Source organism: Puccinia triticina, chromosome 9A (assembly GCF_026914185.1).
Source record: "Puccinia triticina chromosome 9A, complete sequence".
Classification (NCBI taxonomy): domain Eukaryota; kingdom Fungi; phylum Basidiomycota; class Pucciniomycetes; order Pucciniales; family Pucciniaceae; genus Puccinia; species Puccinia triticina.
The window spans coordinates 2791694-2817732 of NC_070566.1; the positions used below are offsets into that span (position 1 = coordinate 2791694).

Genomic DNA, 26039 nt, shown 5'->3' on the forward strand with positions numbered 1-26039 from the left:
GTACTGTGACATGTACTCTGTGGCTGACACTAGTCAAATTGGCCCGTGTTGAGCGCTCTGCCGTTAAGAGCTCAAACTGACTGCTCAAGCAGCTGACTTATCCAGACGTCTTTGTCCTATTCACAAATACGTGATCTCAGCTGCACCGCAGTCAACTCAGTAATCAAATTCTTTTACTGTCATCTACACCAGAGCCGGCCAAGACCCGCTCTTAGGTACTTATTGTTTCCTCTCATTTATTTCTTTCTCAGTCTCTGGACATGCCAGATAGACCTCTCTAATCAAGAAATAAATCCTAGTTTTGTGAAATCTTTCAGCTAAAAAGAGGCGCACAATCCCCTCAAGCTGTCTGATACAGGCCTTGTGTTTGCCAGAGGCGGGGAACCGGCCAGCGGGACGGGCATGTAGAGCAGACGGGATGGACATGGCCGCACGGGTGGGTCAGAGTGAGCGAGATGAAACCGTCGGCAGAGACAGGGCTGTTGGACAAGGTGTGTTGGGTAAGAAGTATTGGCAAGAGGGAAGTAAGGGAAGATTTGTTGGTGGGAGGCAGTAGGCAGTTTGGCAGTTCAGTAGAAGGGGCTGGGTTTCAGTGGGTTCAGTGAATCAGTGGCAGTGGGCAGTTCAGTTGGGCAGTGGGCAGTGCGGTGGGTAGCGGAGGCAGTAGGTTCAGTGGCGGCACCGTTCTGTCCATGTGAGGTTTCTGTGATTTGGAAAAAAAAAATTCTGGTTGCTGAGTCAAAGAATTGGCGGGTTGGGTGGAACTAGAAAAAAAAAAGTGTAAGGACTCCAGTTGGGAGTCCTTCACTGTCCGTTGAGTGGGGCGCAGAGGGGGGGGGGCTTGAGACAAGATCTAGTTCATGGGGCTGTATATTGCAGATGGGGGACAATCTAGCCGGGAGAGATGGAGGAAGGCAGATCTCTCAGTATGTACTACTACAACTAGGGATTTTTTATGAGAAAGAAGGAAAAGGAAGAAGCTGGGAAAGGGAGAGATGGAGGAAGGCGGATCTCTGCCGGCTAGGACGTGGAAGAAAGTGCGGAATACATATCTATCTGTGACATGTCTACATCTTAGTTGGTGAAACCCTGCAGAAGGCAGAGGCTTCACATGCCACTTTATGTTTATAAAGCTGGTTGATTTGAACCCAGGTGACTTCTTGTATCTGGGTACTAACTGTCCATGGAGAGCAGAGGACTACTGTGGTGATTTATATTGATGAGCGTGATAGAATGTCCACTTGGCAACAGTGCAGGCAGGAATGCACAAGCGGCTGAGCTCTGAGTGCATTTGGTGACATAAGCAATGAGGATGATGTCAGAAAAAGCTTACAGAAAGTCACATGCACAGAAAGCACAGATTGTGGACTGGAGTTTGGATTGGGTGGCAGACCGGAGCGGAAGGCAAGAGTTGGACTGTGGTGGACCTAATGGGGGGACTGATAGCAGAAGCGTGTCAGCAGGTGAGCCAGGGCAGCTGAAGCAGGTTCCACCACCAGGTGGAGCTGGGGCAGAGGCACTGGTGAGAGACTGGCTGTTGGGGGCTAGACAGAGAGTGTCAGAGAGGAACAGAGACTGGGAACGTGATGTGCAGGAGTTGGGCATAGATGGCGGACTAGTGCGGGAAAGCGTCAAATTGCAGGATTGGGTGGGGACAGAGATGGAATTTTTAAAGCTCAAAAGTGTTCCTGAGAACCTTTTGGTGAGTGCAGAAAGGGATGAACAAGGGGAACTCTGCCTTTGGTTTGCTAGACACTAAAACAAGCCCCCCAATCTTGGATTGGAAGGTTTAATGTTGTGATAGTGGAGGTGTATTGAAAGATAGCCTATGTTGAGCAGGTTATAGGTGATGTAACTGGTGCTGAGTGAGTTGTAATTTGATATGGTCCTTGTTTCGCCGCAAGGGGGTTGTGGAACACCCTGAGAGAGGGGTTACCAGCAAGTGAGTGATGTAATAGAGCTGTGATGTGTATGTAATAAGGGTAAACCCACAATCAAGTGGGGCTAATACTGTAGATTGAGCAAGTGTTGTACTGTTATGGGGTAAGATGAGTGCAAGTGGGTTGTTAAGAGGAATTACAACTGGGGGGGGGGGGGGGGGAGGAGGAGAGCCTCCTTAAATAGAAAAGAGTGAGACATCTTAGCTCCAGGGGAACAGGATCATGAGGGATTTTAGCTGGTGGTTAACAGGTCACATGAGGTAATGATGTCATATGAGGGAATTTAGCTAGCCTGGACTGTCTAATGATGTCATGGTCACATGCTGCCATCCTGTCATGATGCCATCTGCAAGCTGCATGAGGGGTTTTTGCTAGCTTGACACCTGCATGATGTCATCTGTCAACTGTTAGACTGCAGCCCCTATGAAATTAGTCTGCATGTACCTGCATAAGACTGTATTAGACTGCATTTAGTGTGCATGAAACTGCATGGCATGTGCATAGCACAATGTAATGAGTGCAGCTGATGATTTAATGTATATGTAAAAGGGTAAACAGGTTTTCAGATTGGTCCATGTAACGAATTACATGGTCCTGGGTAAGTGTGGTTCATGTAATGGTGTGGTAGACGGAAAAGTGAAAAACCAATTATTTTTTTTTCCCGTACATATATTTACTCATCCTAGCCCTCAAGATACCACCAAATGGACCTCATAAATGGATTCTACGGCCAATTTTACCCCTAGTCACCACGGGAAGCATCACTGGAACCCCGCTGAATTGGAAGTTACACCCTCTTGGACCCTCATGGACACGGCCAGCCCCAGTCATCAACCTGCCACAACCCTCAAGTCCCCTTTCCTAGGTATAAACATACTCAGCCCCAGCCAAACACATACTCTTTTCTATCCCTCTTATCTCCACTGCATATGCAGGGGACCAACCCCATTTCTTCTGTATTTGACATGTCCCCGCCTCATTTATGCACCCCTTGCAGCTGCATGCAGTCTTCTGACCCCATTTCTGCACTCCTTGCATTAGTCTGACACCACTCATGCACCCCTTGCATGAAGTACCCCTGTATTTGATATTTCCCCGCTTTGTTTATGCGCTCCTTGCATTAGTATGACATCATCTTTCTTTTCTCACCCCACTTTTTGCCTGTATTTAGTATCTTCTGACACCACTTGTCCGCAGCCCACCAGCTAAAATCCCTCATCCAGGGTCCCCCTTGTAGCTAAAATCCCTCACATTTGTCTATATAAGGAGCTCTCTTCCCCCCAGTTGTTTTTCCTCAGTTCAGTACCCACCAGTTATACAGACATCACCCATCAGCCATTATCTTTTATACTTTATATCATATAAAATACCATATCATCCCTCTCATCTGCAATACCCACTGAACTCACTCTCATATTCTCAACTCTCATCTCTCTTGGTTGACATATCACATACCTGTCACAATTTACCCGGTTCCTGGTTCAACTTCTGACTGAGACATATACCCTTCTCAGTCCAGACACTCCTCTCAACTTCTTATATCACCCTCTCGAGGACCTGTGTTCAACCCCCACCCAAAACATCAAGTCAACTTTCACCCTTTCCACTACTCATAAAATCTCTCATCTTTCACATACCTGTCATTGAACAACTTCATCTGGAACTAGACCAGACCTACCACTTGATTAAAACTTGCCAAGCTTAGCTTGGTGAGTCTTGTTATCTGATAGTATAGAAGGGCAGAGTTTGCACCTCCATCATCCCCTTCTCCATTCAGCAAAAGGGTTTCACAACCGCTTTTGAGTCTTACAACGGATTACATGACCTGATTAGTGAAAAATTAGGAGCAACTAGAAGTGTATTTCCTTTGTCTAAGTTTACTTGTATGTACAATGATGAGACAAGTAAAAAGGAATCTAAGGGAAGAAGTTTACCTAGAAGCAGCACAAGAGTGGGCACTTGTCTTTGGCAGAGTTCTTCCTGGTTGCTGTCTGTGAGCTAGAGCAACGGTGGTGGTTTGTCTGGGAGCAATGCAAGAGTGCCAAGTACATGCTCCAATATTAGCGTTTGTTTCCCCTGCTACGTTTGTGGGTTGATCTATTGATTTCACCAGAGCAGGGGCCAGCTACCTGATGAGCTTGGTCTTAGCCTGTCTGTATGGATGAGATTTGTGGTTTTCTGCTTGTCAAACATTGTTTGCTACAAGTCAGTCTGAAGTTTTGGTTCTGCTGTTCCTCAAGGGAAGGTCTACTCACCAAGTTCAGTGGTTGCTGCAATCCTGTATAGCAGTGATTGTTGGTTCTGGTTACCAATGCGGTCTGCAAGGGATCTACAAGCGTAAAGTTGGTTAGCTGTTGCTCCAACTTTAACTCTCCTTGGTATACATACTTAGACACTGAGCTTAACTCTAATCTTCCCATTTTGGTTCCCAATGCTTTTGCCGTATCTACAAGTGATTGAGCAGAGCTCGTCAGCTAGAGAATGGGTTAGGTTCTGGACTGAAGAGGGGGCTTACCTCTTTGTGCAGCTGGGTCTGGGTTTGCTTCTAGCCGCGCCAGCTTCCTCACGGGTTGCTGGGGGTCTGGGTCTAGGCTTTTCTGTAGCCGCACATGCTTTCTTAAAGGTTTCTGCGGGCCTAGGTCTGTATTCTCACAGCCTGCCATGCTTCTAGTCGTGAGATTAGAAGCAGAGGTTGAGATTTTGGTGACACCAATTTGGTTGAGGGAGTGGCGGATGACCAAGCAGCCAAGAGCTTTTGTGAGAAAGTCAGCTGCGTTGGCACTTGTCTTGAAATAGCACAGGTTGATCAGATGAAGGTGTATGAGCTCTCTGACAAAGTGTAGTTGGATGTCCATATGTTTTGTCCGGAAACTGTTCTGGGAGGTTTCACTATTTGCTAGATCAATTGTGCCTTTGTTGTCCACGCAAACTTGGATTTCTTCAACCTTCTCCTTGATGCCAATTTCCTTGATTAAGCTTGCAAACCATGCAAGGTCTCTTCCCAAGTCCGGCAATGCCTTGTTTTTGGCTTCTGCTGTTGAAAGAGAGACGGTTGGTGTTGATATCTGAGTGATATCCCTCTAGAGGAACATATCCCGTGACACCCAGTTTGTTTTATAATGACATCATCAGCTCGATTGATCTCAATGTTGTCATCACTTGCGCTCAATGTGGTGCTCCATTCCAAACCATAAGTAGTATTTTATTGCTTTCCTTTACACATATTCATCATTACATTGCCCATTTCCCCATAACCCTTCAGAAATACCTCATTATTATTGCATATTCAGATTCTACGCCAAATTTTACCTATAGTCACTCATACATAGTACCCCCTTATCTTCAATGGTTCAGTAGTTATAGAGGATATAAGACTTACAGAAACCTTACAGTCTTCATTAGTTACAACACTCATTCCATTAGTAGCTTAGTTGAATCATTACAGTACATTCCTTTTACATAATTATTCTCACATACTAAACCCTTTACATACATTTCTCATTATGTACTATACCTATTGTACACATTACATCATTGGATCTGTGCTTACCTCTTTCAGTAGTGCTCATCATTACAAGTTGTTACTATGTTCTCATCACTCTTCCCCATTAGTACATTCTTTTATTCCCATAACTAGCATTCCCCTTTTAGCATTGCTCATCATTACATACTGTTACTATGTTCACATCACTCTTCCCCATTTGTACATTCCTTTATTCCCATAGCCAGAGAACTCCTCATTGTCTGTGCTCATCCTTCCTTCATATAAGAACTGTCCTTCCCCCCTCACTTGTACCTTATGCAGAATTTATAGATAATTTTAGATACAGAAATTATAAGTGCCCATTCTCATCAACCCATTGCCATTGAACCATTGCCCATTGCTTTTCCCCCTCTTTCAACCATTGCTCCAACTCTCTTACCCTCAGTAGTCAGTAGTTAAGCTCATAGTACTAGCTCCTAAGATCAAGCAGAAATCAGCCACACCTTTTTCTTCTTTTTCTTAGTGTTACTCTCATCCCCTCAGCATTAGTCAGGAAGGCAGCCTCATCAGCACCCTTGCATAGCTTACATTAGTACTAGTGTTGCTATCCATCTCCCTTCCAAGCTCTATTCTCCCCTTTGAGTAGTTCCACAAGTGGTGTCCCAACAGTGGCCTTTCTATACTTCAGATATCTTCAGCTCTAGTAACACTCTTACCATCAGCTACATACTACTTTTACCTACACATCCTCATACTCCTTTCTTTATAAATCAACCTCCTGCTTTTAGAATCAACTTCAACCAACAATAACACTATCAGCATCTCCATTATCAACCTTCAACACTCTTCAGGTTTAGATTCAACTTACCTGCTTCAATCATGTCTGCCCAAGGATCTCCCAACACCAATGTTGCTCCCAGTCTTTACCCTCCAGTGGATCCTTCCAGTAATGCTGCAGTTCAGGAGTCCACCACTTCCAATGCTGGTCAGACTCAGGTTCCTCCTACTGGTCCAGGTTACCAACCTTCTTCTACTGGTCCAGGTCTTCAGGCTCCTTCCAATGCTCCAGGTCCACAGGGTTCTTCTATTCCACAGGCCAACTCCAGTTCTTGCAGACCTCCTCCTAGACCTCAGAATTCCAGTGCTCCTAGATTTACTGGATACAGGGACAATAATCAGCCATCAGAGGATTCAGAGGATCTAGGTATTCCACCCCGCTTCCCCAGATATCAGCGCCAAAGGGACCACTCAACACACTCCACCAGGTCCAACACTCACTTTTTAAATAGGGAACCAGCTATGCCTAGGTACCAGGATCCTGTCAGCAGAGGAGTAAAGATCAAACCCATGGACAAGGAGCTCTTCTTTGATGGAACCAACATGCCTGTGGAGAAATTCATTAGAAGGTATGAAAGTGCTGGAAGAGATGATGGTGCTAACTCTAGGGAACTGGCTGGACAAATCATTGCTTTTATCAAAGGGTTTGACCTTAAGGATGAAGTGGAAGACATGTCAGGCCATGAAAACTTGGATTGGGAAACCCTGAAGAAACAGCTACTCACCAGATTTGGAACCTCTCAGCCATTGGTCAGATATACCAGGGAGGATCTCAGGAAACTAGTCTACAAATCAGCTCAGGATGGAGGAATCAGCACCTTGGAAACCTTCAACACATTCAGAAACAAGTTTGAAACCATCACTCACTACTTGGTAAGAATGGGGTACAGTACCAGCCTGGAGGAATTCAGACACCTTCTTTTGGAAACTCTTCACAAGGATCTGGATCAAAGGGTTACTAGGAGCTTGATGAAGGACAATCAAATGCTAGCCTCAAAGGATGGAGGTGATATCTTGCCAGACACTGAAACTCTTCTTACCTACATTAACCAGGAAGTTTACTCAAGATCAGTGGTCAACAGAAGGACTGAATGGAGGGCAGAAGAGAAATTCACTTTGGACAACTCACCTAGGACCTCCAAACCCACACCTGCTACTCAGGGAGCTGCCCCTACTGCTTCTACTTCTCTGGACAAACAAGTGGAACTCCTTACCAAACAACTTGCATCTCTCACTGCTGGCAAAGGACTACCTCCCCACATGGACAAACCTGCTAGGACCTGGCCATTCAAATGCTATTATTGTCATCAGGAAACCCATGGAACCAACAGCTGCTCTCAACTTGCCCAGGACATGTCTAGTGGTGCTGTTATCAAGGATGGAAGAGATTACAGACTTCCAGACAAATCAGTTATTCCCTGGATTCCAAGCAGACCAATCAGAACCCCAGTGGAAGAGTACTCTAAAACTAAGCTCACATCTTCTTTTGGCCAACTAGAGGAGGACCCAGTCTATTATCAAACCCATAGTTATGAAGCAGACCTTGGAAAGAGGACCAGAAACAACTCTAAGGATCAGGATAAAGAGGAATCAGCCAAGTCAGACAAAAGGATCAGGAAGGAAAAACAGGACCTAATGGACATGGATACAGAGGACTTACTTCACATGACACAGCCCCCCACTCCTAGTGCTTCCAAATAGAGATGGCCAAACGGGTCCGGGTACCCGCAACGGGTGCGGGTACTTGCTGTGAATTTCTCCAATTTTGGACACCCGGACCTGGACACGGCACCCGCCGACGGGTACCGGCGGTACTTGAGGCGGGTACCGCGGGTACCGCACTGGTGACCGATTGAGTGGGGTATGTACACACCCCTGTTGATGACCGCACATTGAGCGGGGTGCACATCCCACTTGATGACCGGCCATCGAGTGGGATGCGCACTCAACCCAATGACTGGCCATTGAGTGGGGGTGTAGGCCGGTCATCGAGCAGAGTACACACCCCGCTCCGTGGCCGGCCATCGTGATCACCCCACTCGATGTCCGGTCATCGCGTGGGATGTGGAGGTGTGTACTCCGCTCAACGATGGCCGGTCATTGAGGGTGTGTACTCCACTCGATGACCGTTCATCGAGCGGGGTGTATACTCGGTGACCGGTCAATGGTCATCAAGTGCGCATCCCACTCAATGGCTGGTCATGGAGTGCACCGGCCATCGAGTGAGATGTATATCCCGCTTGATGTCCGGTCATCAAGCAGGGTGTGTACTCCGCTTGATGTCCCATCAAGCGGGGCGTGTACTCCGCTTGATGTCCGGTCATCAAGCGGGGTGTGTACCCCACTCGATGGCCGGCCATCCACTGCTGACATTGGCGGGTACCTGTTTGGTACCCGGGTACCCGGTGATTGTCCGGCCCAAATTGCATACCCGGACCCGTACACGGCACCCGCGGACGGGTACTCAAAGGGCAGTGGCGGGTACCCGCCAGCGGGTGCGGGTACCGCCAAACGGGTACCCACTGGCAATCTCTACTTCCAAATCCTCTACTTCAAAAGGCTCCCCTCAGGTCAGATTCCAGGATAAGGACAAGGATTCAACCACTGCACCTAAGGACAAACCAGTTAAGAAAACCTATTTGGAAAAGACTTTGGCCAAGGAGTACCCAGGAATTGAAGAGGAAGTGGCTAGTAGGATGTTGACTGCAGGAAAGATGGAGTTGGCCTTTGGAGAAATCTTTGCTATATCACCAGGAGTTACTGACTGTATTAGGAAGAAGATAACCAACAGAAGGGTCCCATTGGATGGTGTCAAATCAGCAAACTTCACAGACATGGAGGATGGAGAAGAACCAGCACAGGAGCAACCCACTACTCACTACTCCTGCCCCCTTGGATACATCACCATCACTATTGGAGGAGAGAAACATCAAGCACTCTTGGATACTGGCTCTATGTTCAACATTATTCCTGAAACTCTTGCACATAAACTTGGATTAGTACTCACTGCTAAATATATGAAGCTCAAAGGAATTGGAGGTCACCTTACTGATATACCTGGGATTGCTGAAGATGTGGAGGTAACCATTGGGAAAGTAGTCAGGACAGTTCATTTCTGGGTAGCCAAAGGACCAGTTCAGATGATTATTGGAAAGCCTTTCTTGATGGATGTCTCAGCTAACATCAACTACAATGGAGCCAGAGGAGACGCACTTTCAATCATGGATTCAGCTGGTCAGACTTTTTTGGTTCCAATCATACTCCCCAGTAATCAGAAGTGGGAAACCAGCATACCTTCCAATTCTGGACTGTTAAATTTTTTAGATTGAGACCAGGTTTTCAGTTCCCTTCCCTTACAACTGCAACCCTGGAAAACAACCAAAAGCAACAAACTGTAGACACTCATTCAGCAAAATATAAATCAACTCTAAAAAAATAAAACCAGTAAACCAACCAATGCCATTATCTCTCAATCCCCCATTATCAAGGCCACCACTCTCCAGAGATCCTTACCTCACTCCTTTGAGCCCATTTCCTCCACCATTCACTCCTACCTCTACTCAAGAAAGGCTGGACCTCATCAACTTTGGACCTCCTGGATGGCTCTCTCCTCAAGAATATCTCCTGCTGGTATGGGTAATTGTGATTAGACAAGGTGCTTTGGCTTTTGTGGAAACAGAAAGAGGCCTTCTTAAACACACCTATGGACAGCCTTATATTATTCCAGTCATTCCCCATGAACCTTGGCAACAGAAACCAATTCCAATTCCTGCACCCATCAAGAACCAGGTTATAGAATTGGTAAGGGAAAGACTCAGCACTGGCCTCTATGAACAATCCTTTTCCAGTTATTCCAGCCCTATATTTTGTGTAAAGAAGCAGGATGGTAAGCTCAGAATTGTACATGACCTTCAGAAACTCAACAAAGTCACCATTAAGGACGCTGGACTACCACCAAAGACAGAGGAACTCATTGAATCATTCACTGGAAGGGCTTGCTATGGACTAGGTGATATTATGGGAGGATATGATGAAAGAGAATTAGCTCCAGAATCCAGACCTTTGACCACCTTTGAAACACCCCTTGGAAGATTTCAACTTACCAGATTACCCCAAGGAGCCACCAATTCAGTTGCAGTTTACCAGGCCCAAATGATGTGGATACTCCAGGATGAACTACCTCAACATATGGGAATCTTTGTGGATGATGGAGGTATAAAAGGACCAACCTCTGACTACAATGAAGAAACTCTAAAGGACAACCCCCAGATTAGAAGATTTATCTATGAATATGCCATTACTCTGGAAAGGATTCTTTTCAGGATTGAAGAAGCTGGACTCACCATCTCTGGGAAGAAATTTGCTTGCTGTGTACCTGCTCTGGATCTGGTTGGCCATGTGGTTTGTAAGGAAGGCAGAAGGATATCCATCAAGAAGCTCAACAAAATTGAAACCTGGCCAATTCCCACCACTCCTTCAGATGTCAGAGGATTCCTAGGTATCTGTGTATATGTTAGAATGTTCATTAAAAATTACTCAACCCTCACTGCTCCACTCAGAAGACTCACCAGGAAGGACTCCTCTTGGGATTGGACTGAAGATTGCCAGGATGCCTTTGAGGACCTTAAAAGGATTGTTGGAACTGATATCACCCTAAAGAAATTGGACTATGGACCTGATGCTGGCTTAATCAAACTCTCAGTGGACTCCAGTGTTATTGCTGCAGGTGCTGTTCTTACTCAACAGGATTCTGACGGATTGGATAGGCCTGTGTTATATGAGTCAGTAGTCTTTTCACCCAGGGAATCAAAGTACTCACAATCCAAATTAGAACTCTGTGGTGTTGCCAAGATCCTCAAGAAACTTCAAACCAAACTGTGGGGCCAACTTTTTCAACTCAGAGTGGATGCCCAGTGCCTTATTGGAATGATCAACAACCCTTCACTTCCCAATGCCCCTATGAACAGATGGATTGGATTTATTCAGTTATTCTCCTATGACCTTGTTCACACTCCTGGAAAAACTTTCACCTTACCTGATGGACTTTCAAGAAGACCCCCTGATTCTGATGAAGATGATTGTCCTAGCTTTGATGAAGATGAAACCTGGATCAAACCTCACCCTGGATTTGGAACTAAACATTCTTCTTTTGGCCTGCTTCTGGGGACATCAGCTAAGTTGGGGGAGGGGGTAAGTAACTTACAGCAAGGAATTTGGAAGCACCTCCAGGAATACCTTTCAACCATGAACAAACCTCCAGGATGCAGCAGCCTGGAATTCAAGCAAATTTTGCATAAATCAGCCAACTTCTTCCTTTCCAATGGAGTCTTGCACAGGATCAACAAACCATTCTCCCAGATAGTAGTCACCTCTCCTTCAGCTCAGAAATCCATCCTCAATTCCCTTCATGAATCCTTAGGCCACAGAGGTATTGCTGAAACCTACAGAAGGATTAAACTCAGATTTTGGTGGCCAGGTCTCAAGAGAGGTGTTACCAAGTGGGTCCAGTCTTGTGAAACTTGCCAGAAGAGGAGTTCAAAATTGCCAATGGAACCCAAGAAACCTACAGGAGCAGCAACCATCTTTGGAAGAGTCAGTTTGGATACAGTTCACATCAAAGCTGGCAAATGGAAGTACCTGGTAATTGCAAGAGATGACCTTTCTGGATGGGTAGAGGCAGTTGGACTAGAAAAGATTCAGGCAAAGAAAATCTCTCAGTGGTTCTTGGAAAACTGGATCTACAGATATGGAGCCCCTTGGTCAGTCACAGTGGATGGAGGCTCTGAATTTGGACAGCAATTTCAAAAAACCCTTCTGGAATCTGGAATCAAAATAAAAGTCACCACTCCTTATTATCCTGAAGCAAATGGTATGGTAGAAAGAGGACATCAGGCAATTAAGGATACCTTGGTCAAGCTCTGTGGAAAAGAAGGCAAGAAGTGGAGGAATTATTTACCTTTAGTTTTATTTGCAGACAGGATTTCCACCAAGAGATCAACTGGTTACTCACCTTATGAACTAGTTCTTGGACAGCCCCCCATCTTACCCATTGATTTAGAATTGGAAACCTTCTTTGGAGTGTATTGGTCAAAGGTAGAATCAACTCAGGATCTTTTATTGGCTAGGACTCAGCAGCTTGAAAACAGGGATACCATCTTGCAGCAAGCACACCAGCAGCTCATGGATTCCAGGAAGAACTCTGTGGACTATTGGAACAAGAAGAAAACATCAAGGCAGCCACTAAAGAAAGGTCAATTAGAAGTAGTGTATAACAAATCTTTGGACTCTCAGTTTGGCAAGCTCTTTGAAAATAAATGGAATGGCCCTTACAGAATCAAGGCTCAAAATCCAGGAGGATCTTACATCTTGGAAGAATTAGATGGCACAGAATTGGCCAGAAGGTTTGCTGCAACTCATGTCAAGGAATACCACTCCAGGTAAAAAAAAAAAAAAAAAACAATAAATAAGGAATAATCAATTCATTTCTCTTCTCTTTTCTCTTTCTCATCTTCTTACACAATAACATAAAAACAAAATAAAATAAAATCTATAAACAAATCAGAAATAAAACAATAAAAATCAGTTTCAAACACTCTCAAATAAAATAACTAAATATAAAAATCAAAAGCTCACCTCTTCTTCTTTTATCACTACATCACCTTCTTCCATTTCACTTTCCTCCTTCTCCTTCTCCTTCTCTTTTCCCTTCTCCTTATCTAAAAAAATAAAAATCAAAAGACAAACAAAGAAAATTTAAGCATAACCTTAGTAGAATAAAAATAGAACTTACCCTCAGCTCTTATCCTCTCCATTTCTGCTTCTACCCTCCAACCATCTTCCTCCTCTTCCACTTGGTCCCTCACCCTTAACAACTCCAGGGCATTCCTTTCTTCAGTTTCCGCTACCATGGCATCTATTATAGAATGAGTATCCATCTAGCAAATCGAAATAGAAGCAGGGATTAAAGTATTAGTATTATAGTCAATCTTTTCCGTCTAGTTTTTTTTTCCGTTATATACATACAGAATCCACTCGACATACATGTGCAAAGGCGTCGTGAAACCGGCTGTATAACCTGAGACGGGCGTTTCGAGCCGCTACTGGGTTGTCGAAGTCCTCACGAGCAAAGGCGAGGAGTCCCTGCTGGATAAAATGGCGAAGAGCATCCACTTCTTCTGGTTTAAAGCTATCTCTCGAGAAAGCATTGTATGCGGGAACGTTGTTGACAAACAAATGCGCTTGTCGGACAGAAAACAGGAATTCGTGCGCTGGTCTAATTACGGCTTCTTCGTCGAGCTGCGAAGAGGAAATGGACGTGTTGGAAGAATAATCTATCGAGTTTTTGGTGTTATCTTTCGGCAACAATGGTGTGGACATAGCACTGGACGAAATCATTGTGGATAATGTAGGACGATAACGGGAATGTCCCTTCGGCCGACAACCTGGACCTTATAGATACCACTTCCTACTCATATTATGACGTCACTAGGGACGCCTTCACCGCTCAGAATCTTGTTGCGCGGATTCTCTTTCATTTTCTTAATATTGACTCTGGTGTTCGACCCAGTTTAATTAATTCTTGGAACGCTTTCACGTCATTCTTTCCGCCTGCAACCTTTTTCAATCGATTGGCCAGCGTCAGGAGTCTAATCGGACAGCTCCTTGGCGCTACCTTAAAGTTATTTCATTATGTATTCATCTTCTTTCAACTCTTATACGATGAAAACCGCGGAAAATTATAATGATGCTTTGAACGGCTCCAACAACCATTCGGCCGGCCACAAAATTAACATTCCCGGTTTCAGGTTTGATCTTTCCGATCTTTCCTTTCATCCGAACTCGGTTCTAGACGATTCTATCGAGCTGTTTAGAAGATATAACCCCTCAAAGTTTCCCAAGGATTTACGCGGCCCCGCGGGTGCCATTCATTAAACGTTTACGGCGACCTATCGGCCGAGAGGAATCTCAATATTAATCTATTCTAGTTTCATCTCCTTGTCCCTGCCTTTCCAATAAGATCGTAATTAGAGAATTTCATCGACGGGTTTTGGAGTTATAGGCGAAGGAAGATGGTCTCTTAAACTGCACGGCATTCCTACTACGCGCGCCCGCGGATTTCGCTTGGATCTTTAACCGGCCCTACACAATCAATACTCAACTCTTAAAAATAACCAGTATATACCATTTTAATCTGCAGAATCGGCTCTTTCGAATGAACTTGGTCTCGAAAGTTTTCATCAAGCCGTTCCGAAGATACAGGTCGACCGTTCCCTTCTTTTTTTTCCGACGTTCCGCACGCGCACCTCCCGCATGGAGCCCCCGCTCAGACAACAGGACCCCTCTTTTGACAGCACATGCCTATGGACCTAGGTTCCATTCCCCATCTGGACAAAAATCACAGCTTTTTCGACGAAATGGTGAACTCCAAGGTGGCCAGCACTGAACATGAAGAATCAATCATTCCCTGCCATCATGAATTCTGGATTCCTGCCACAGGATCCATTCATTCTAAATCATCAATCATTCATTCTCCAAAATCATTCTTCTCCATCATCAATTATCATCATCATTCATTCTCCTAAATAATTCTTCTCCATCATCAATTATCATGATCAATCATTCATTCTCCTAAATCATTCTTCTCCATTATCAATTATCATCATCATTCATTCATTCTCCTAAATCATTCTTCTCCACCATCATGGTCAGTTTCCCTATGGATCCCACTCCTGAAAATCAAATCTCTTCAACCATTCCCAAACAGAAGAATTATAAGTGTTTATATTGCTTTCAGAAGGGTCACACCATCACCAGGTGCCATTTAGTTACTTATGATAAACATAAAGGATTAGTTAGACAAATTGGTAATACTGGCATATGGCTTTCAGATAATTCCTACATCCCTTTAGATTTTTCTAGGTCTGTTAAAAGCTTAGTTGAACTTCTAGTAGCAGCTGGGACACTTTCAGAAACCACCCAATTGGATCAGTAACATTCTCTGGACAGCTTATCAACCTCCTTGGACTTCAAATTCTCTTCACAGAACTTTACATTATATATTCAGATACTCAGAAATTCAGTCATTCAACCCCAAATCATTCACAACCTTCAGAAATTACAATTATCAACCCCATCATTCATCATCAATCATTGCATTCTTCCATTGGCCTCAGTTAGGCAGGAAAATTATTGTATTCTTCAGAGTGGAAATTAGTCTAATATGTGTCTGTCTCAAGGATATTGCCTTCAGCAGAGTTAGATCTTCTTAAACATTCACCCCTCATTGATAATTGGACCTTCTTTTGGATACTGGACTCTTTGGATTGGATACTGGACTATGGATACTCTGGATACATAGGACTATTGGACTTTGGATTGGACTTGGATACCTTGGACTCAGATATACTGGACTTGGATCATACTTGGGTTCTATTTGGCTTTGGATACTGGATTCTTTGGCTTTGGACACTGGAATTTGGATTAGGACTACTACTCAGGACTTTGGATTTCACCTTTGGAGGAGGAACACTGGACTTTGGACTTTGGACTCTTGGACTCAATATTCTTCAACTCTTTCTGGATCACCCTTCTCTTTGGTGCATTGCCTGGGGACAGACAATAAGTTGGGGGAGGATGTGGTGCTCCATTCCAAACCATAAGTAGTATTTTATTGCTTTCCTTTACACATATTCATCATCACATTGCCCATTTCCCCATAACCCTTCAGAAATACCTCATTATTATTGCATATTCAGATTCTACGCCAAATTTTACCTATAGTCACTCATACATAGTACCCCCTTATCTTCAATGGTTCAGTAGTTATAGAGGATATAAGACTTACAGAAACCTTACAGTCTTCATTAGTTACAACACTCATTCCATTAGTAGCTTAGTTGAATCATTACAGTACATTCCTTTTACATAATTATTCTCACATACTAAACCCTTTACATACATTTCTCATTATGTACTATACCTATTGTACACATTACATCATTGGATCTGTGCTTACCTCTTTCAGTAGTGCTCATCATTACAAGTTGTTACTATGTTCTCATCACTCTTCCCCATTAGTACATTCTTTTATTCCCATAACCAGCATTCCCCTTTCAGCATTGCTCATCATTACATACTGTTACTATGTTCACATCACTCTTCCCCATTTGTACATTCCTTTATTCCCATAGCCAGAGAACTCCTCATTGTCTGTGCTCATCCTTCCTTCATATAAGAACTGTCCTTCCCCCCTCACTTGTACCTTATGCAGAATTTATAGATAATTTTAGATACAGAAATTATAAGTGCCCATTCTCATCAACCCATTGCCATTGAACCATTGCCCATTTCTTTTCCCCCTCTTTCAACCATTGCTCCAACTCTCTTACCCTCAGTAGTCAGTAGTTAAGCTCATAGTACTAGCTCCTAAGATCAAGCAGAAATCAGCCACACCTTTTTCTTCTTTTTCTTAGTGTTACTCTCATCCCCTCAGCATTAGTCAGGAAGGCAGCCTCATCAGCACCCTTGCATAGCTTACATTAGTACTAGTGTTGCTATCCATCTCCCTTCCAAGCTCTATTCTCCCCTTTGAGTAGTTCCACATTGACCCTCAAGATTTCCCTTGCAAAATCCCCGCTCAAACCTTCGCCATCCACCTTATAAGCTTCTCACTTTCCTCGGGGAACTCTCAGACAAACTCTATCTACTTGTCTGCTTTTGGCGCTATCTATCTTATCATCTCTCGCGCTGCTGTTCCTCCACAATTGACACCTTTCTTTGAGATCATCCTTGCGTATCTCTACTCCCTCAAAAACATCCCCTCAATTCTTTCTTGCTATTCCCTTCCTTTCAATACTCCGCCGATAATCTAGTGCTGTCACTTCCCTTCCTATCAATTCTCCGCCGATCCATCAACAACAATCAACCGTGACTTCTCACTTCAGTATGTTCATCATTGACAAGTCTTTTTGCGATCGTTCAAATAACTCAGGCTAACATTGTCTTTCTTAGTTCTTCTTCTTTTTCCTTGTCCTCTTGTGTATCCTTGCTTGTGTCCCTTTTTATTATTGTCTTTGCCTTTAGGTATATTTTATTTTTCTCTTTTGTATTTCCTTGTATCATGTTGCTTACTAGAAATACACTTTAGTTTGACCATTCACAGTTGGCTGTTTGCTTGATTTCCAGTTGAGCAGATGGTTGCCGACCGCAACCAGAAATCCGGTTGTTGAGCGCCTAGTGTTGAGGCAGTTTCCCCAATCAGCATCTGTGAAAGCCTACAGGTGGGCCAAGTCCAATTTCTTGGAGGTGAGTCCTACATCCTGTGTGCCAGACAGGTACCTGAATACCTGAACGGCTGCCTCGTAATGCTTGATACTGGGATTCTCCAGGTATTGGGAAAGTTGGCTGACCGCAAATGATATGTCAGGCCAAGTGAGTATGCTAAGGTAGTTCAGTGAGCCAATCAGGGCTTGGTAATTGACGTCAAGCTTTTTTGAAGTTTTCAATCTTGGGGGGTGTGGCCTTTTTCATTCTTTCTCTTGGTTTGAGCGGGCAGGAAGTGGGGTGTTCTTTGTTGAGGAAGAATTCCGCTAGCTCTTGTTCTACATATTGAGTCTGATTAATCTGGAGGCCGTTGCCAAATCACCTGATGTTCATTCCTAGCAGAAATTCAGCTTTGCCTAGATATTTAATGTCAAACTTGCGCTCCATTTCCTGCTTGAAGACGAGGGGATTGCTACTGATGATGACGATGTTTTCTACATGCGCGAAGAGCCATGTGGCAGGCCTGCCTCTTGATTCGCGTCTCAAGAACACGCATGGGTCGGACTTGGAGATTTGGAAGTCCAGTGATTGGAGATAGGAGGTGAGCCTCTTGTACCACACAAGAGGCGCTTGCCGCAGGCCGTAGATGGCTTTCTTCAGCTCAAGGACTGAGTTGGGCGGGCATTCATAGCCTTTTGGCGGTAGTAGGGTGACCGTGTCTTGCAGCGGGCACGTGAGAAAGGCGCTCTGAACGTCAAGTTGATGGATGAGGAGACCCTTGTTCACCGCGAATGAGATGAGCAGGCAAAGTGAATCCGCCTTGCCTGTGGGAGCGTAGATTGCGTGAAAGTTCCTGCCGTTTACTTGCTGGAAGCCCTGCGCACAGATGTGGGCCTTAAACTCAAGTATCTTGTTATCCGCTCCCAGCTTCCGTCGGTAGGCCCAAGTGGAAGGAATTGGCTCATCTCCGTCTCTTCTGGGGAAAACGGTCCAGACCTCATGTTTCAGCATATTGGTGATTTCCTTCAGCTCAGCCTGGATACATTTGTTTTGGTCTTTGCTGGTCATAGCCTGTTGATGAGTCTTGGGGTTGAGCTCAATTTTGATGAGATAGGCTTGCCTAGTGCGCTTGCCAACCACGATGTTTGGGGGATCAATCAAGCTTGAAATTTCTTGGGCCGGAGGTGCTAGCGTCCATGCATACCTCTGATAGATGGGTGGTTGCGTGGAGGGTGTTGGTGCCTGGGCCAAGTTGGGAGCAGTTGGATTGGGGGAATGCACAGGTGTGGCGGAGGATCAAAGTTCTTGGACAATGTGATTGATGTCATTTTCCTCTTCCTCCAGTTGCCTCTCAGTCTCTTCTTGGTCCTGGAGAGTCTCTTCCTCGCTGAAGGGGAGTGACTTGTCTTGCGTGAAGCTTGGGAGTTTGTTTGATCCAAGTGTGGTATAGATTTTGTTAAGGGCTGGGCAATCTGGAAAGGTGGTCTTGTCAAACTGAAGGTGCTTGATGGTGATGATGGCCCTGTCTTCAACACAATAAACGCGATAGGATGAGTAGTTGTTATTGTACCCCAGCAGAATTCCTTCCCATGATATGGCAGAGAACTTGTTTTCTCTCTTGGGCTTGGACTTGACGATCCATACTCGGCAGCCAAAGGGTCAAAAGAAATTGATGTTTGGCTTTAGCTTGAACATTGATTCAATTGGGGAGGCTCGTCCTTTTGCCAGCGAGGGAAGGCAGTTTGTGGTAGCAGTGGCCGTTTGGACAGCTTCAGCCCACCATTCTGGGGCTAAGTTAGCCTGCATCAAGAGACACCTTGTCATTTCAATAACAGTCCGGTTTGCTCTCTCAGAGAATCTCTTGTTCTGGGGAGTGTAAGCCGGGGCTACATTGTGCTTGATGCCTGCGCTCTTCAGGTGTTCATTGAGTGTGCCATTGACGAATTCGCCGCCGCCATCAGAGATCAGCGTCTTCATCTCACACCCCGTTTGCTTCTCAAAGAAGATGTGAAAGTCAATGATGGCCTGCGTGGCCTGACTCTTTTCTTTCAAGATGACCGTATGTATGTAGCCGGTGAATTGGTCGACAAGCGTCATAAAATGTTGCGCACCACCATTAGTAGGCGGTGAGATGGGAACGACTAGGTCGGCGTGAACTATGCTGAGGGATCCGCATCCTTGAAGTGTCCATTGCATGGGCGTCTATTGAGCTTGCCCTGCATGCAGGCGTTGCATGAGGTTATCTTGGTCAGTGTTCTGAGGTCTGGAACGGCTTGCGGAATTCGGCCAGAGATCGCGTGGCCAAGGCGGTTGTGCCACTTCTGGTAGTCTGACAATTGGAGTCCCACAGTTGTGTTGAGACCGGTGGCTAGGCGCGTTGGGGGAGACACACCAACAAGCTCCAGAAGATTGTTGGCCATGTTCACGTGAAAGGGCTTCTTGTCGTCAATTTTGACTTCAAAAATTCCGTCCCTTTTGTAGATGGAGGCTCAGCAATTGAAGAGTTGTACCAACAAGACTAAGTTTCTGGATAAGTTGCGGACAAAGAGAGCTTCCTGAAGGGCGATGGTTTGACCAGTTGGTAAGGAGATATGGGCTGTTCCTCTTGCCACAGCAACCAGCTGAGACTTGCCGCTTCTGGTGACTATCACAATGTTGACAGGAGTGGTTTAGGCGAAGTAGCTGAGCGAGTTCAGCATGTGATTGCTGGTGCCCGAGTCAATTAGAATGCCGGAAAACGTGCTCTGAGGGGTTGTTGTGTTGTAAGTGAACGACGGCTTGGCTATTGTATGGTGGGCTTCTTCATCTCCTTCATCGGCGGTGGTGTGATAGGAGTTGCGCTGCCGCTTCTGGGGACGCTCCCTCTCCTGAAGGGGTTTTTCTGGTGGTTGGGTAGTTGGATGGATGGTCCAGCAAGTGTCCTCTGTGTGGGTCTTCGCTCTTGGGTTATGTTTACCTCCACTGCATCTGATAATAGGGCCTCTGGGTTTTCTGGGCTTTTGGCTGGTTCCTGTGGCTAGGGCCGTCAAGGGTTGATCTGCCTCATTGACAAATTTGCGCTTGGTGGTGGTCTCATGGCGGCCGATATCCCGAAGTTTTGCAATGATTTTCTTTGGTTTGGCGAGAGCTTTGAGATTTGCAAATAGTGCTTGCATGAGCATGGGCCGTTTCTTAGTTATTTTGCCAACCAAGACGTTGGGTACTTTCAAGCCTAAGGAGCTGAATTTGGCCAGGCTCTCTTCCATCTTGGTGATATAAGTGTTCATGTCTTTGTTGAACTGGATGTCCAACCACTTGTTCCATACCTGAAAGACGGAGAGAAGTGAATCGGAGGCGTACACCACGGGCGCATAAATTTCCAAGTTCGCCGTCAAACGGCCGCAGGCCAAATTTCAACATTGACGGGCCGCAGCTATGGCAAATATTGGTCCCAATTAGCCCAGAAATAATATTGGCGTCCCGCGACGAGGCAATGCCAGTCTTCCACACAACACACCCCAAAGCCCCGTCCAGAATAATTTGCCGTTGCCAAGCCGGCAATTTCACCACCTCCCGACGGTGTTCCCAGAAAGCGCCCCCACACCGTCCACCAAGCCAAGCCCCGTGCTACACCGGGCAAGAGGACCGGCACAACACGTATTAGGGTCCCCCCGCAACCAGTTAGTTCTATAGTACTATATACGTTGTAATGTATTATTGAAAAGCATATTGAAAAGTACAAAAACTAAGTAATCAAACACTTTCCGAGTCTGTGGGACCCACACTGGGATCAGAATCTTTGTCCTCGTTGTCAAGCGCTCCTCCAGCCCGGACCCAGGCCGCAAGCCCATCCTCCAACCCTGGGATGACATCTTGGATGTCTTCCTCCCCACTCGGCAGATCCACCCAGCTCACGAGTTCCTGATTCCTGGGCAACTCGCCAGAATTGACCACAAAAAAATTTGCATCTTTGTGTACCACAGTGTAACCCCCCCCCCCCGGAGGTGTCACAAGCAGGATCACAGGATTCCAAATATTGATCCTGCTTATAGTCTTGCTGTTCCCCCGCCCCTCCTGACTCGGCAGAGATCGTCTTGACATCTCTCCCGAGTCAGGTAAGCTCAATCCCCTTCTACCTCTTCTTCCCCTCCCCTTATATCATTTATCTAGACTAACGCAGAGATCGTCTTGACATCTCTCCTGAGTCAGCAATTCATCCCGCCGCGGTTCTAGAAACCGCTCGAGGCCCTGCCTCTGTGTCCCTGAGTCCTGCCCCAGTGAAGAGCCCCGCCCCTCTGTAGCGGCCTCTTACACACGGTGGCGTGGTTTTCTTTGGATTCCTGCCGTTCAACACAAACACCCCCAGTGGCTGACACCTCACACCCTCCAGTGTGACAGTCGTGCTGCACATTGAGGGTGGACACCACCTCCTTGACATAGATGGACACATCATTTTCACTTCCGCCCACAAATAAATTGCTAAGAGTCAAGACTCACCCTCACACGTACAAATTTTTGTGGTCCGCTCCTCACGATGCCGCGCATTTGGTAATAAGAATTTATTCCCCCCCTTTCAAACTCGGTGTAGCAGATCCAAAATGTAAATCGCGCCCTCTTCTTCGCCTCCCACACGTGGTCTATGCGCCCAACATTGTGTTGGGCCTTTGCATCCGCTGACCGCACCTGCAGAAGTTGTGGGTTAGCCAATCAAAATCCAGGAACTCACACTAAAGATGAAAAAATTATATTTCACTCACCAAAACAAAGGAACCCTGCTTGAGCATCTGATGAGAGTTCCATCTGATTGCGCTCAGCTGAATCAGCTGCCAGCCTGCAAGGTGGTCCTGTAATCCCCTTGGGACCAAAGCCTTCTCCGCCGCCAGTACTTTAGAATTGACTGGTTGGGGGAAATTATTGGTGTTGTCCATGTGGCAGGCGTGATTATAGTCCATAGTTCTTTGGATTAAGACATCATTTTCAAACAGCTGACTGACTCGGCGCCGTTGGGAGATTGATTGTGAGCGGTTATCCATATCATATTGTCTGTTTGGGGAAGTGGGGTTGATGGCCCGCTTTGCAGGTTTGGTTGGTCGCGATTTCTCAAAGCTGCCAGGTGAGCAGGGGTCTTTTCGTGTTTACGCAGGTTAGCCTTCTTGGACCCTTGCCCTCCTCCACTGCATAGGTGACAGAACCATTTATCACCCTGCTTGCCAGGGCGTTGGTAAAATATGCCTAGCGCAAACAAAATAAACAAAACAACTTTCACTTCACCGGCTCATCTAGCAGATGCTGCAGACTCACTCTCATCCACTTTGTGTTCAATCCGGGCTCTTGAATGTCGCACCATTTCTGGAATCGCAGTGGAATCGTGACTTTGGTTGGGGTGAATCACTGAGACTCAGACCGATTTTCCCTGAAGCTGCCAAAGGTGGCGTTCTCACTATCAACCACAAACTGATTGTCGAATGGGCCTCCTGTGGAGGCGCGGTGGATTTTGTGAACCAGCAAATATACCACGCCAATTTTTGAGCTTTGTTGAATGGAATTACCCATTTGGGGCAGTGTCGCGTAGAGGCGCGGTACATGGGGTGGATAGAAACAGAGAAATAAACTCGTGGAATGAAATTACCCATTGGAAGACCCATTAGGGGCAGCGTCGCGTAGAGTGCCTGCACCATAATGCTCCGGCAAAGTTGTAGTAGTACCAATTCAGTCGTACTGTTGGATTTTGCAAAATCCAACAGTACAACTGTGCAGTCGATGCTACGCCTGAAACGTAGGGCAAGCCCCTGCCTGCACCACAACGCTCCCGCAGGCGGCAAAACCCGCTGCCGCGCGTTGGCGCGTTAGTGGCGCTACGTTACCTCAGAGCTACCCAGTGTTGCGTAGAGGCGCGGTACATGGGGTGGATGGAAACAGAGAGAGAAACTTCTCCAATTTGTGGGTAGTTCATCGCGTATTCAACAGGGCAAAATCATAAAGACCGAGGCTTGGAGGCATCCTAAACGGATGAACCCATCCAGTTTGATGGTAGTTCAAAATCAGTGAACTTAAATGCTGGGCCTCTGCCCAGTGCATCAGCCTGATCGGAGGTTCCAAATTGGAGGTGAAAATTTGGAGGCGGGTACCCGCGGTACCCGCCTCAAGTACCGCCGGTACCCGTCGGCGGGTGCCGTGTCCGGGTCCGGGTGTCCAATATTGGACAGATTTGTAGCAGGTACCCGCACCCGTCGCGGGTACCCGTACCCGTTTGGCCATCTCTAGTTCCAATTGCCGGCGTGGATGATGTGCTCAGCTATCACACCCCAGCCACTAATCTGGTGACTGCAGCAGGGTGGTGATCATCACGCAGCCAGGGTATAAAGGCATCTGCTTGTGTGGGAGTTCTGCCCACCAGGCCCTTCTGATTTCACGGCTGCGCAACAAGCACATTTTTTCCCTTTCAACGTACATACTTCAATCATCCTCATTCAAACACCACCTGCAAGATGTCCTCATCCAGCCAGTCTAACAATGAAGCGCAAAGCTCACGCCAAACGCCTCAACAGGCCAGCCGTGCGGAATCACGTTCGTCTTCTCGCTCTGCCTTGAATCATTCTAACGCGCGAAGACACCGGGCTAGTCGTGGTGCCCCCTATGCGCCGCCTCTGCAAGGTTTGCAAGCAAATCCTGATCAGACTCAAGGATTGGCTGATGGTCCCGCAAGGCCTGGTGAGTCCAAATTCCAGAATACTTGCTCAAGATGCCGTCATTAACTCCATTGTATAGCTCATTTGCCAGGCCATGCACAGGACAGCCCTGTAAGGCGACTGGTTGGAACCACCACAAACTATGGGGGCCCGCGCGGGGGTGTTAACCGACCTTGGCCTCTGTCAATAGTACCATTTGAAGTAGATGAGGAGCACCTCAGTGAGAATTTCACTGATAACATGGGCCGCACATATGACCTACGTGCACCATACACTGAGTTTGCTGAGGAACTGATTCAGGTTCATTCTCTAGTAACCTATCTGCATTCAAGAAACAACCCAGCTGACCTTTTGCGTACCTTTAGATCCCCAGACCGCAACAATATGCCATTTTGCTGTATTCAATTCTATCTGTGAGACAGTCTGTTGAGTTGCTCATTCACTCCCAGGACATGGCCCTTTTGGCAACTCCAACGGCGGCCTCATTGTCTGTTCAGGCGCGGTTGTTTTCCTATTCACGTCACCTTTGGGTGGGTCTTCCTGCCTCTTTGAGTTTGATGTGCTGTCAACAGTTGACTTTCTTTCTGTAGGCCTTTGTCCAGAACCGTGCAAAGGAAATCCTTATGGATCCTTTTTTGGAGGTGTACTCATGTGACCCAATTCAAGATGGACCACCAGCGGGACGCAGTCTACTGGAGCAGGTGCAGGTGCAAAACGGGCTGATAATTGCGCGATGGACGCTGAACTGACATCCTCTTATTCAGGATCATGTCAGAATCCAATCAAACAAGTTTAAACAAGATTACCTGCCCGCCGGGTATATGGATAGAGACCCGGCAGCAGTAGCGAGTGTCAATTCCAAGTTGCGTGATAGGTTGAAACACGAGCGCGGTGCAATGCGCAATTTGGTAAGTAGTTTACGTGCGTCGCGTGTGTAGCAATTGTTGGGGGCTCACTCGTTGTGACATTTTCCAGTTGCTGAGCATGGTTCACAGCCCTTCGGGCCAACCGTTGACACACCCAGTTCCCACCTTGACCAAATTGATTATTGATGTAAGTTAAGGCTACTGTCAACCGTGCAAAAAAAGTGGCATGTCCTAACCTGTCCTAACTGATTTCTTGTTTTGAAACTACAGATGCAATCTCGGATGTTGCCTAACTCCAAGGGAGACCTTCACACCAACACTCGGGTCAGGGCGTGCATTGCTTATCTGAGGATTCAGAAGATTTCTCACTATGCCCGTTGGGTGCCGGGGGATATTAATCGGCAGTGGGCTTTAATTGACAAGCAACTACAGGACCTCTGAGGATGGTGCGGTTCTTACAGGCAAGCGTGAGTGACCTTTGGCGCACGCAATGGCTCATGCGCTTGTATTGCTACTGAACCACGACTATCTGCATACAGTTTTTTCAAGCTCATACTTGAGCTGGATTGAAACTCATTCGGAGACCAATTCTTCTCTTGGCTTGACGTGGAGAATACCCGGCTCCCCACCGAGCTCAAAGTGATGGCCAAGATGGTGATCATTGCAGAAGAAAACACGACCCAACCTTTGCCAACGGCCAGCACCGGATCCCATTGAGCATGACATGCAAAAGTTGTTCTTGATGGGTGCCTATTTCCCCCAAATTCGTACACATTTGTAGATAGTTTTTTTTTATTGTTTCTCCTACATAGTTTCCCTTACTGTGAATATTTCATTTTGTGTAGTGTGTGTTGGGCATGTGTATATTTCTTTTTTCCCCCAATGCGTACGCAATACTAAATACAACTGTCATTACATAATTACTGAGTTATCCCATGATGTGGGAAATGTGTACTTGCTCTACACGGCGTGTTGCGGTTTG

General features: G+C 46.1%; 1 protein-coding gene across 1 annotated transcript; it reads left to right on the plus strand.

Moving 5' to 3' along the window:
• Window positions 1-23990: 23990 nt before the first annotated feature.
• Window positions 23991-25498, plus strand: PtA15_9A280 (uncharacterized protein; the record flags this gene model as incomplete). The annotated part of the gene is made up of 7 exons (XM_053172473.1): window positions 23991-24213; window positions 24271-24491; window positions 24557-24721; window positions 24782-24892; window positions 24956-25099; window positions 25167-25244; window positions 25328-25498. 7 exons carry the CDS (start codon window positions 23991-23993, stop codon window positions 25496-25498), a joined length of 1113 nt encoding a protein of 370 aa, XP_053023710.1.
• Window positions 25499-26039: the final 541 nt, after the last annotated feature.